At 55.0% G+C, this 12,545-nt stretch overlaps 4 protein-coding genes across 4 annotated transcripts; 2 read left to right on the top strand and 2 right to left on the bottom strand.

Annotated features, from left to right (window-relative positions):
- Positions 1-200: 200 nt before the first annotated feature.
- On the bottom strand, positions 201-2,880 carry DCS_06261 (uncharacterized protein; the record flags this gene model as incomplete). Its single annotated transcript, XM_040803552.1, has 3 exons — positions 201-757; positions 851-2,636; positions 2,713-2,880. 3 exons carry the CDS (start codon positions 2,878-2,880, stop codon positions 201-203), a joined length of 2,511 nt encoding a protein of 836 aa, XP_040653656.1.
- A 1,013-nt stretch (positions 2,881-3,893) lies between these two features.
- Positions 3,894-6,800, top strand: DCS_06260 (dynamin GTPase; the record flags this gene model as incomplete). The annotated part of the gene is made up of 3 exons (XM_040803551.1): positions 3,894-4,194; positions 4,260-6,290; positions 6,364-6,800. 3 exons carry the CDS (start codon positions 3,894-3,896, stop codon positions 6,798-6,800), a joined length of 2,769 nt encoding a protein of 922 aa, XP_040653655.1.
- A 490-nt stretch (positions 6,801-7,290) lies between these two features.
- On the bottom strand, positions 7,291-8,752 carry DCS_06259 (cation efflux family protein family; the record flags this gene model as incomplete). Its single annotated transcript, XM_040803550.1, has 2 exons — positions 7,291-8,394; positions 8,501-8,752. The coding sequence occupies 2 exons, from the start codon at positions 8,750-8,752 to the stop codon at positions 7,291-7,293; spliced, it is 1,356 nt and encodes a 451-aa protein (XP_040653654.1).
- A 1,591-nt stretch (positions 8,753-10,343) lies between these two features.
- Positions 10,344-11,363, top strand: DCS_06258 (uncharacterized protein; the record flags this gene model as incomplete). Its single annotated transcript, XM_040803549.1, has 1 exon — positions 10,344-11,363. The coding sequence occupies one exon, from the start codon at positions 10,344-10,346 to the stop codon at positions 11,361-11,363; it is 1,020 nt and encodes a 339-aa protein (XP_040653653.1).
- Positions 11,364-12,545: the final 1,182 nt, after the last annotated feature.

Raw genomic sequence — 12,545 nt, 5'->3', positions numbered from 1 at the left:
GAATTCGTCTGACCGGCATCTAGGTACGACATGGAATACAGTGGCTCGCTTTTCCCTTTGGCCTCATTCCTACGCACTCTACCTACCAACAAGTAAAGAAACCTGGGCCATCAAGAGCCAGTTGCATGCTGCCCGACGCGTCGGTGCCTCCCCTGCACGGTCCAGCAATGAATACACTGCCATTGCTATGTAGCTACGCCTCACCTCTTCTTGCGCTGAGATATCCTCTTTTGGGCTCTCAGCTCCTTCTTCATTCTTGGATCGACCATGCGATACCGGCCCTTGACGCCCTTTGGCCGACCTTGAATTCCTCTGTTCGCGCCCTTGGCAACGACGAGCTTGGATGGCTGCGACGGCTTCTTCTGAGCCGCCTTGCTCTGTAGCCTCGCAATCGTCTCCGCCTTTTCCTTCTCGGTCATGTTTTCGTCATTGATCAACATGTCCGACTTCTTTTTCAGCTTTTCAAGCCTCTGCGCCGTCTTGAACTTCTTGCGAGCTTTCGCCTCCCGCACCTTTTTGATAGGCCGGGCGTTGAAGGCACGCAGTTTTTCCTTGATCGCCTGCGCAGCAGCCTTGGTGATGGGCTTCATAGGCTTGTCGTGCTTCGACTCATCATCGTTGAACCAGTCCGGTAGCCCGTCTCGGTCGCGGAAGGTGCGTTTGTTGAACCCATCGTCGATGGCGTCGTGGGTGGTGATTTGTCCGGTGGCCAGTTGATGCGCCAGCGTCATTGCCTCGGCAGTGATGATATCGATGTCTATTCGTCCGTAAGTTAGACCAGGTTGCGAGCTTGCCGCCAGCGAATGAACGCGAGGACATGGGGAACAGTCAACAGGAAAATTCAACGTACCCAGCTTTCCATCCGGACGCTTATTGGTGTCCTCTTCCCACTCGTCCTCCTCCCGTCGGACCATCTCAAACTGCCCACTGTCATCGTCAGAGTCCGATTCAGCAGCAGGTTGCGCCTTGGAAGGTGCCGGTTTCGCATCGACGTGTCCGTTGGCAGTAGTCTTCTCCTCCGCAGCGGTACGACGGTTGAGCTTGCCTGCTGCACCGTCGACTTCCTGATGTCTATTCGGAGCCGGTATTGCGTCGGCGATTCCCTGGAAGATGTCCTGGTTAAAGAAAGCCGCCGCACGTTTGGACAAGCCATTCTCGGAAGGCTCGACATCATCCAGGTCACGGAGAAGGCCCTTGGAGGGCCGAACGTCGTCGTCGTCGTCGTCGTCTTCGGATGAATCATCCTCCTCGTCCAAATCGCTCGATGCACTCTCCTCAGCCTCGTCTTCGCCCGAGACACCCTCCCACTCGTCGTCGCCGTGCTCTTTCCTGGCCTTCTTGGCCCGGTATTTCGCGTCTGCCTCCGACTTGCGCTCGCGATAGTTGTCGTACATGGAGTCGAGCTCGCGATCGAGTCGGTCTTGCTCATCGTCGCTCTCCGAATCCGACATTTCCGGCTCTTCCTTCGCCTGGGATTTCTGGACCTTTCCCGAGACGGCAGTCATCCTGCCGCGGTCCAGGCGACGCATCGCATTGGTCTTGTCGACCTTTTTGAGCGAAAACATGGCATCTTCACCGATGGGGCCGGATTCTTCCATGCCAATGTCCATGGGTGCTACCATGTTCAACTGCATCCGCACAATCTCGCGCTGCTTGCGCTCGTTTTCCTTGCGCTTCTCCCGCTTCTTTTTGGAGTTATCCTTGTCTTTCAGTGCCTGCAGCTCTTGCTGGATCCGGAGCTCTTCGTCCATGGGCTCCACCTCAGCAACCTCCTCGGCGTCGGTCTTATCGTCCGAGTCCTTCGCCTTCAAACCGAAAATCTCCCTCACCTTCAGTCGCCATCTGAGGAGCAACTTGAAGTCTTTGCGTCCGAGGACCTTGAGGTCAGCGCAACAGGTGCGAATTTCCGCAGTCGTCTCCGGCAGTTTATCCAGCGCGGCCAAGGCAACGTCACCACTGGAAGGTTGTTCGAAGCCGAGCTTGTTGGTGCTGCCAAGGATGGCAATTGGGTCGAGTGCATGGATGAATTCGCTGGCGAGGATTTCTTTGAACTGTGTATAATCTCCCTCCTCGTATCCATCTCGCTTCCGCTTCTTTACCTCGGGATTGTACACCTTGGCTTCGTTATTGGGCGTCGCACCTGCGAGCTCTGCAAACACAGACTTGGCATCCAAGAACCGGGGGTCGATTCGCTTGGGTGCCTTGTAGCCCCTGCAGACGACGAATATCTCGGCGGAGACGTTTCGCGAGGAGGGCGGCTTCGTCGCCTCGACTTTGTTGAAGAGTTGGCCGAGGACCCACAACAACGGATTGTAGTCCTTGGAGCGGAAGACCTTGGTAACGAAGGTGCCGCCCTCGACGAGGAACTCAGTCGCCAGCTTCATCGCTTGCAGGGCCAGCTCGGCCTGGTTGAACGAATCTTGAGACCAGGCGGTACCGACGTTGGGCGCACCGTCGTGAAGGACGGTATCTGCCTTCCACGTCTTCAAGTGTTGCCGAATGGTAGCACGGCACTTTTCGGTGGTAATATCGCTCTGGAAACTGATGACTCGGGGGATGGGTTTGATGGGTGCCAGATCAACACCGACAATTAAACTGTTGACCGGCATGACCTCGGCAGCTACCTGACACCATGACTGAAATAAATTTTGGTCAGCGTCAATGAACGGAAGAGTTTTGCTTGGACTGGGAGCGTAAAAGGAGAAAACGAACCCCGGGGGCGGCGCAAAGGTCCAAGAGAACTTTGCTCTTCTCCAAGAAGCCATACTTCTTGTTCAGCTGGATGAGTTTGAAAGCAGCTCGAGCACGGTACCCCTTTTCCTTGGCAAGCTTGTACCACTTGTCCAGACGGCCCTTGCCATGCTTCTTTTGAATCGCCATGGCGGAGAAGTTGGATGGCGCAACGGCGCAGTTATCGAAGAGCGATGGCACAAATCCTCTTTCACGAAGTCTGACTGAGACGCTGCGATCTGGAAATTTTGATGCAGAACACAAGTGATAAGACCCATCACGTGGTGATAGCGGGGGGAGATGGGTGGGTAGGTGGGAGGGTAGGCAGGTGGGGAGAAAGGTGGGGTTATGTTGTTGCTGTTGTTGCGATTTTTCCGCGTCTCCTGTTTGCACCAGCGGGTCGACTGTTGGTATTACCGCAAGTAATAGTGTAGTTGTACTCCGTACTGTACGCCGTACTTACATCTACTTAAGTAATGAGTAAGTACGGAGTACTCCGTACTGTATTGTAACTACATGCACTGTTGCAGTTGTACGAGCTGCATTGCATATGGCAAGTACAGTATAAGTACAGTAGTAGGACTAGATGCAATAGCAGTAGGGGTACTCCGTGCTGTAGCCTCTATTACTCCGTATACATATTTACATATGTACTGCAAGTACAAGCAGGTGCACGTGCTTCATACTTAAGTAAGTACTATAAGTACTATAAGTACTATAAGTACTATAAGTACTATAAGTACTATAAGTACTATAAGTACTATAAGTACTATAAGTACTATAAGTACTGTAAAGCTATTTCTTACAGCACTCCGAACATCTACGGAGTACTGTATTTCATGTACTGCAAGTACTTAATCAGTGAGACTAAAGTGGCGCGCCACTCCCCTGCCTAATTTTTATGGAGTTTTGCATGTATTATTTCATATGCCTTCCTTGGGCTCCCTCAACTCGCGATGATGTATGAGCATGCGTAACTGTTCAACCCACTTTCCCACCCATCCTACTTCAACCCCCCCCCCTCCCCCATCCCCGTCGCGTGTCCTTTTCGCATCCGGACGATCCGTAGTATCGTTTCTGGTTCCAGAGACAAGCCTGGCTGACGAACGAATAATTTCCATGCGCTTTCGACTTCGCCGTCCATTGCAGAAACCTTCGCTGCGATGAGTGGACGGATGCTCGCTGCTGCTGGGCTGCGCCCAGTGACGCGACGCGCCTCCGCCAACGCAGTACGACATTTACATCGATCACCAACTGGTGGCCTGCTTCGCGCAGATGCCACTATTCGTGCGACCCAGCGGCGCATGTGGTATGGCGGGAATGCCTTCCACAATGCCGTCATGGCCCGGAACGCCTCCTTTGCGCGTTTCCTGCCCAAGCTGGTGCTCAAGTTCGCCCGAATCCCGGCCATGTTCGGCGGGCTGGCCATCGGCGCACTTGCCTGGATTCAGTATCAGGCGGCCCGTATGAACTCCCCTCTCTGGCCTCCTCCGTCTGCTTCGCCGTGCTGACCACCGAGTGCCCTGCAGAGGCGAGCAACTACGCCATCGAACTGTTCAACACAACGAAAGACACTGTCTCGACCACGGCGTCAACTATCTTCGGCGGCGCCAAAGATATTGCCGAGCAGACGCTCCAGGGGTGGGAGAATACGAAAGAGCAAGTGGAAATACCGGACTGGCTAAAAGGTGTGCTTCGTATCCACGAGGACATCGGCATCGGCGGCTCGGGCGGACCTCAACCTAACGGTGACGGGGATCCGAAGCAGAGCAAAGTCGCTGCTGCAACGGCAGTCGGTGCCGCCGCGGCCGCCTATGGCCATGATAAATCGGCCGAGGGCGACGACGGCGAAGATGACGAGACGGCCAGGGATGATCAAATGATGGTCCTGACCAAGAAGATGATCGAGATTCGAACCATCCTACAGAAAGTCGACCAGTCGAGTTCCTTGACTCTGCCGTCCATTGTCGTCATCGGTTCGCAGTCGTCGGGGAAAAGCTCGGTATTGGAAGCCATCGTTGGTCACGAGTTTCTACCCAAAGGCTCCAACATGGTCACCCGCCGACCCATCGAGTTGACGCTCGTCAACACGCCTGCATCTCAAGAGGAATATGGCGAGTTCCCGGACCTCGGCCTGCGGCGTGTCGCAGACTTCTCGTCCATACAGCGAACCTTGACGGATCTCAACCTCGCCGTTTCCGATGCCGATTGCGTCTCGGACGACCCCATCCATCTGACTATCTACTCGCCCAACGTACCCGATCTCTCGCTCATCGACCTACCGGGATACATACAGGTTGTCGGCCAAAACCAACCGCTGCAGTTGAAGCAAAAAATCTCGGAACTGTGCGACAAGTACATACAGCCACCGAACGTCATCCTGGCCATCTCCGCCGCCGATGTTGACTTGGCCAACTCAACTGCCCTCCGGGCCTCTCGGAGGGTTGACCCACGAGGCGAGCGAACCATTGGCGTCGTGACCAAGATGGACCTCGTCGACGCCGCCCGCGGTGCCGCCATCCTTCATGACAAGCAATATCCCTTGAGGCTCGGGTATGTTGGCGTCGTATCGAAGGCGCCTCAGTCGCCGGGCCTCTTCAAGATGACGCCAACCAATCTGCTGTCGGCCATAGCCAAGCACGAGAATTCCTTCTTCTCATCTCACCCCCTCGAGTTCGGTCCCAATGCTGGCGTAAATGTCGGGACCACGACACTTCGCAAGAAGCTCATGCACGTGCTCGAGCAGACCATGTCGGCCAGCCTGCAGAGCACAAGCGATGCCATCAAGCAGGAACTGGAAGAGGCGACGTACGAGTTCAAGGTCCAGTACAACGACCGTCCCCTGTCGGCCGAATCCTACCTCGCCGAGAGCCTGGATGCCTTCAAGCATTCGTTCAAACAGTTTGCCGAAGAGTTTGGACGGCCTCAGATGCGGGAGCTACTCAAGAACGAGCTGGACCAGAAGGTACTCGACCTCCTGGCGGCGAGGTACTGGAACAAGCCCGTCGCCGACTTGTCAGTCGCACCACCAGACCTGAACCCCATCGCCGATCTCCCTAAGGCGGACGCTTCTTCTCAGTACTGGCATCGACAGCTCGACGCGTCGACCTCGGCAATCACCAAACTCGGGGTTGGCCGTCTAGCGACGACGGTTGTGGCATCGTCATTGCAGAACCACATCGACAGGCTCCTCAGCAATTCCAATTTTGCATCTCACCCCTTTGCACGGACCGCCATCACCGAGGCGGCATCGACCATCCTCAACGAGCGCTTCTACAGCACCAGCGACCAGGTTGAAAACTGCATCAAACCCTTCAAGTTTGAGATTGATTTGGAAGACCGAGAGTGGGCACAAGGGAGACAGCATGCCAGTGACGTTTTAAAGAAGGAGCTGCATGACTGCGAATCCGCGCTGAGCCATCTCGAGTCCAGCGTTGGCGGTCGTAGAAAACTCAAAGAGGTCATCAACTTCATCGATAAAGCCCGAAAAGGCGACATCGTTGTTGGAGACGATGGTCGGAGCGGCGCTGGCGGTTTCAGTGCCGCTCTTCTCGGTACAGGTATGTTTGTTTACCTTGGATGTCTTTGTCCCTTAGTTTCATGACCATTCTTCGGAGAGCTAACGGCTTCTAGGACGCAAAGCTGTCTTCCTCCGCGACCGGGCCGATATCATCAAGATGCGACTGCTGGCAGTCAAGTCGAAGCAGTGCGCCTCACCCGAGAACAAATACTACTGCCCAGAAGTCTTCCTCAACGCTGCCGCGACGAAGCTGGCCTCCACCGCGGTGCTCTTTCTCAACGTCGAACTTCTGTCCGAGTTTTATTACAACTTCCCTCGAGAGCTGGACCTCCGTCTAGGCCGTCATTTGACGCAAGACGAGATTGAGACTTTTGCCAAGGAGGACCCCAAGATTCGCAAGCATCTCGAAGTCATTCGTCGCAAGGAGCTGCTGGAACTGGTGCTGAATAAGATGGAGAGCTTGAGACAGCTCGATGGTCGAGAGCGGGAGCACGCGGCGGGAGGGCGGCGTGACAAATCAAAAGATCGCGGGCGATGGGGATTGTTCTAAGTTCACGGCGCTTCCCTCATCCACGCACAGGCGGATCAGGTTGAATCAGGTTGTTATCAGGAGTTGTCCTGGTGGCATCAATCCCGTTGTCGGCTGCACTTAACAATGGCAGTCGTGCTTGAAACTGTACTTGTACTTTGCTGTCATGAGGCCTGTCGTAATTCTGTTACGCATTATTACAATCTAGGGACTTTAAGACGAGATCATCGGGGTTTCTCGCCCAGGGGCCACACTTCTCTTCCCCCCCCCCCAGTCCCATCATCCACTCGGTTCCGCCGCGGAAATGCACCCTGGCACTGAAAGCGTCAACGATGGGTTGTCGAAAACCAGTCGGGAAGTGCATGCGGTAGGATTTTCCGTAATCGAGTCATCATGCACGGACAAGTCAGGTATCAATGATGGGAAAAGCAGTTAAATTTGCCAAAGAAAAGTCGCGTCAAGTGAAATGAATCCAGTCGTAACATCCAAAAGGAGCTTTTTCACAGACCTCTCAGGTGCCAGCATCCGACCTCATTTCCAGAGTCACCTCCCATCGAATATTCCCTCCGGTGCCATAACCTTCCCCCAGGCGGTTCTGAATCAACAACGAGATCCGATTCCGCAACTTCATCAACGACGTCTCATCATATCCCTTGCAAATGCTGATCTTGAGGTTGGCCATGCAGAGGCTGTAGTGGACCTGCCAAAACTGCGCCTCATCCACGCGCTCGACGGCAGACTCTGACTCGATCTCGCGCAAGACAAATGAGACACCAGCGCTGCCGTTGTTACCGCCATATGACATGAGGAGCATGAGGCCTTGAGCAATGGCAACTCTCGTTCCCAGGCTGAACATGGCAACAGCGATGACGGCGCAAATCAACCGGTCTAGCCAAGTGTAGAGAAAGATGGAAAAGAAAGGGAGCAAGGCGATGAGTACGGAGAAGAAGAGGGTTAAGAAATGGAAGGGGTTGGACAAAACGCTCGGCATGGCGGCGAGGTAGGAGACTCTCATGACTTTGGCTATGCGCGCATGGTTCCTCAGCCCGTAGGCGGAGACGAGGGTGCTCACGATGGCAACCGCGGCGACGAGATCGATGGTGCCCGCAGGAACGCGCTCGTGTAGGTGCTCGTGGTGGGCTTCGTGATCTCCGATGGATTCGAGGAGGTGCTTTAGATTGTGCGACACGAGGTCGAAGCCTCCAAAGAGCAGAAAGATGGAGAGGGCAAAGCCGGCGAGGACTTCGACTCGTTCGAGGCCGAAGGGATGCCTCATGCTGCTCCTTCGCCACACCTCAAAGTTCCCAAGAACTTCGACGGCGGCACAGACGGCGGCACTGCCGGCGTCGAAGAAGACGAGATGCGACAAGGCCATGGAGGCAAGCGAGCCCTCCGATCGGAAGAAAATGAAGACAGCGACGCCAAGGTGGCAAAGGCTCCAGTACAACCTGGTGCGCTGGTCCTTCTGCATGCTCTTCCATGCCTCGGTGAGAGTCGGTATCGGCAGCGAGGCGGGGACGACTGGTGGTGGTCTCGGGGGTGGCTCTTGAAAGATTTGATGCTGCGCTGAGATGCTACTATGCTTGTATCTGTGGCCTCGTCGTTGGCCGATGTTCTACCGGGCGAGATACAGATTAGTCCAACCTGGATGCGCTCCGGCGGCAGCTTCCATCATCGATCGCTGACCCGCGGGTTCCATGATATGATGTGGACGAACGTACCGACTTGACTGGGGAGGTCGAGATGACCTGCGTCTGGAAATTGAAGGGACTGGGCCCGGGGGGAGCGGCGCCCGCCTCCTCGGAATCGCCATCAGTAGACATGGTGCGAGAGGGTGAGAAGAAGGGCGAGCCGGGGGAGGGGGAAAGAAGTCCCGGCTCGTCAACGTATCGACCGGGGTATGGCGGTGCGGATGAGTCGCTATCGTCGCTGATGAAGATGGTTGGAGACTGCAGAGGGTTGGTGAAATCCATAAGCTACCGCAGCCGGATTCTGCGGTGATGGGGTCACGGAGACGGCCACGGACAAGGCGCGAAGGGTCTGGCGTTAATTCGGCAAACGTCGACGCAGGGTCATGCCTTTGGGTGTCGGTTGTGTCAAGGAAGCGCAAGAGGACGTGCCGGGCACTGCAGCGTATTCGATTGGGGAGCCACTGTCTTCGAGATGACGACGTGAAGCAGTCCCAAGTGTCGGGGAAGGATTGGCGAATGCTTTGTCTTAGGATGCGAGCATTGACTCTGCGAACGGTTTCGAGTCTGTACAGTACAGGATGCAGCAGGAGTAAACTGTTTGTCGATTACGATTGTGGTCGGTGGTGAGTGGGAGGGTGCTGGGGTCTGTGGTTGGTGCGGCCGGCTGACTGGTCAGGCACGGACAGTGCTTCCGGATTGGCTCAGGGGGGCCGCCACCAGCGGCAGTCGCGAATGTGTGGAGAGTACGGAGTAAGTACGGTAGCCTCGCCTGCGACAAGTACTGCAGTACAGCAAGTCAGTACAGTACAGCACCTGCTGAACCATAAGGGTGCACATGCATGTACTTATTTGTGCTGTACTCGGTACATGTACTTACTGTAGCTTCTGTGGGCAAGCACTGTACTTAAGTATGTGTACATGCACTCTGCACTCTGCACTACACGTACAGTACAGTAAGTACTTGCACGGGGGTACGGAGTACTTGTACTGTAGGTGAATGTAAGTACTAGGTACTTACGAGGTCACCTCATTGCACTTCACGCGTCCCACTTGTTCCCCTGCTGGCTGCACTGTCAGACTGTACGCACATGTACTCCGTACTTGACTTACAGCACATCCTGCATGGAGCGGTAAGTACATGGTCGATACTTATCCTGCTTTTTGTACTTTCGTCGGTAAGAGATCCACACATTAACAGTGTGATCATAGCTGGGGTAAGCCTCAGGCTGCCAGAGCAGACAGAGTACGGTTACGGAATGTGTGTTGCATACAGTACAGCACGGTGATGGCGATCAGGTATTGTTGCGTCAATGGAAATAACATACATGCTTAAGTACTTGTACAAGTAGTAAGCGTGCAAGTACAAGTGCTTAAGCATCTAGTACTGCTGATGCGGAGTCCATGACCTAGTACAACTAAGTACATGTACTTACAAGTGCCCCTACTTACACCCAAGTACGTTTCGTTCCTCATATTTGGCCATATCAGGTGCACACCCACAATTGGTACCCACCAGGCCTGGGTAGACCAACCGTGTAGAATCTTGGCCAATTGCGAGTTGCGATTCCCTCTCGCCCTCAGTTAACCATCAAAGCTAAAGGACGAACCAAATCGGCCTCATTCTTCAGCCTTTACTGGGCCGCTCAGCCATATCTGATCTCGCGTCAATCGAGCTTGCACATGCATACGTCAGCTGCATCCTTCATTCATTCGCCGCTCGGGATAAAATCATGCTGCGACGCTGATCGGGTCAGCGGACACGGCGTCCTCGAACAAGACTCGGCCAGAAAGATCGTCATCCCATCTTCGTCTGGACAAGCAGAAACACATTCCGCATGAGGACCCGAGGCTTTGTCCCTGCCGCCGCCTTGCCATGGAGGAAATGATACGCCTTGGTCAAGACGATGATTCCACAGCCACGGCTAGCCCGCACCGACGATCCCCGTCCGGTTCGGGCCTGCTTTCTAGACTCACCTTCATGCAAGGAGCTGCCGACATCAAACCGCAGACAAAGGCAGACGACGACGAGGAGAGCGTGCTGCAAAGCACCGCCATGGCCGCCGCAGTCCACCAGCACAAGACTCGACAACGCAGAGGGTCCCTTAGAAAGGTGGCCCTGCTCGGGAGGGGGGCCCAGCGGGAGAGGAGGGATGACATCTTGTTGACCGTCGCCAACCCTCACCATGTCGGCTTGGATTCTGATACGTCAAGGCCGTCCACTGGCGCCATCGTCATCGACCACGATCCCCTCGGTTTCAAGCTTGTCGATTCCCCGCACCGGGCGCGAGCCAATGGCCAAGGCGGTCAATCCACTACGGCCAGTCACTCGCAGTCGTCGGCATCGACCACAGGGACCGCCGCCGGGTCCCGGTCCCATACCGATCGAGATGGAGAGCGTTCCAACTCGTACACATCGACGACAGACGAGGAAGACTTGTTGCAAATACCATCCACCTCACTGGCACCGCCCCGGAACGGAATGTCGACTTCCGGCTCAGACTCGTACTTTGCGAACCGTGGAACGGGCAACCCTCGGCGATCATTCCGCCAAGTCAAGTCCCCGCTGTCGGTTGACGGCATATCGACCAACGCGCTGCCGTCGGACTCGGACTGGGACTATACCGAGACGGAGTGGTGGGGATGGGTCGTCCTCACCGTCACCTGGTTCGTCTTCATCATCGGCATGGGCTCTTGCCTCGAGATATGGAGCTGGGCCTGGGATGTGGGCAAGACTCCGTACGCGCCCCCGGAGCTCGAGGACGACCCGACGTTGCCCATCGTCGGATACTACCCGGCACTCATCATCATGACCGGCGTCATGGCCTGGGTCTGGGTCGTTGTAGCATGGGTCGGGATGAAATACTTTCGGCACGCCAAAATCAGCGGCGATTAGCTCGACGAAGCTTGCATCGCCGCACCGCAGGCCACATCTGCTCGGAAATCTGTTTGTCGGCCGGTGATGCACGCACTCTAAATGCTCGCGCCCGTGTACACAGCATGGAGCCTGCACCCTAGGCATGGCTGCCTAGTATGAAACGGTACAGAGACGAACAACAACGTCCATCGACTACCCTACAGGCCAGGCTTCGTCCGTCTATGGACCGTAAGGCCGGAGTGACGCTCCAGCAGTCCAAGGGTTCCTTGGGACTCTCCACACTTGGAGTAATATCACCGACAGCACGGAGTACGGAGTACTTACATATTTGTAACAACAGCAGGTGACTACTGCAGGTAATCAATAATGAGAACAAGACGAAGCAACTATTCCGTACGGAGTAGATACAAGCTAGCAAGTGTACATGTACTGTATGCTCGTGTACTCTGTAGCATTATTTTTTACTCGTACTGCTGCTCGTACTGCACTTTTTAAGTGTCGGAGCACATGGATCGGCTGAACCCGCACCTAAGTACAGACTTGGCTGAGCCCGCTAGTGTCATCCGAGACTAGGAGACAGATGACTGACTTGGACTCGACCTGACATTATCTGTCTGACTTGTTTGGTATCCACATAGTGATGGGAAAGGAGGCATCGCCAATTTGTTTTTGTTGCGTGCTCGTATGCAGTCAGGACTTTGTTCATGTAGGACCAGGATTGAAAATATTTTTTGCTTGGCCGACTTGGGCACAGTTCCTTGCGTTGCAACCGGTTTCTAGACATTTCTAGCGGTCTTCGACCTTGTTCCTTGTTTTTTGTTTTCTTTTGGACGCACGTGTCGAGATTGTGGCGATCCAGAACGATTTGCAGGAACGACAAAGGTTTACTTATGGGCATGAGACTCTGGGCATGGGACCATGCCGCTATGGGTACACCAAAGCGGCCGCTTCGGCGACTTGCGTATGTCCCTCCCTCATCTTATTTTGCCGACGTCGTGGGTAGTGGCAGGTCTTGAGAATGGGAAGCCGGCAAAGGATGGATCATCGAGCATGGTCGCCCGTCTCGGGACTCGCCACCTCTGTCAACGGCGGCGGTGCAAGGAGCGGATGCGATCTCCCTGCCTAGGTTACGTGGCCAACAGAAACATGTATCTGTACATGTACGGGACGAGGGCAAGGGAGTTGCCGCCACCAGCCGGT

This window comes from Drechmeria coniospora, chromosome 03 (genome assembly GCF_001625195.1).
Source record: "Drechmeria coniospora strain ARSEF 6962 chromosome 03, whole genome shotgun sequence".
In the NCBI taxonomy this organism is placed as follows: domain Eukaryota; kingdom Fungi; phylum Ascomycota; class Sordariomycetes; order Hypocreales; family Ophiocordycipitaceae; genus Drechmeria; species Drechmeria coniospora.
Note: the sequence above shows the minus strand (reverse complement) of the source record. Positions and strands in the feature narration are given on the sequence as shown.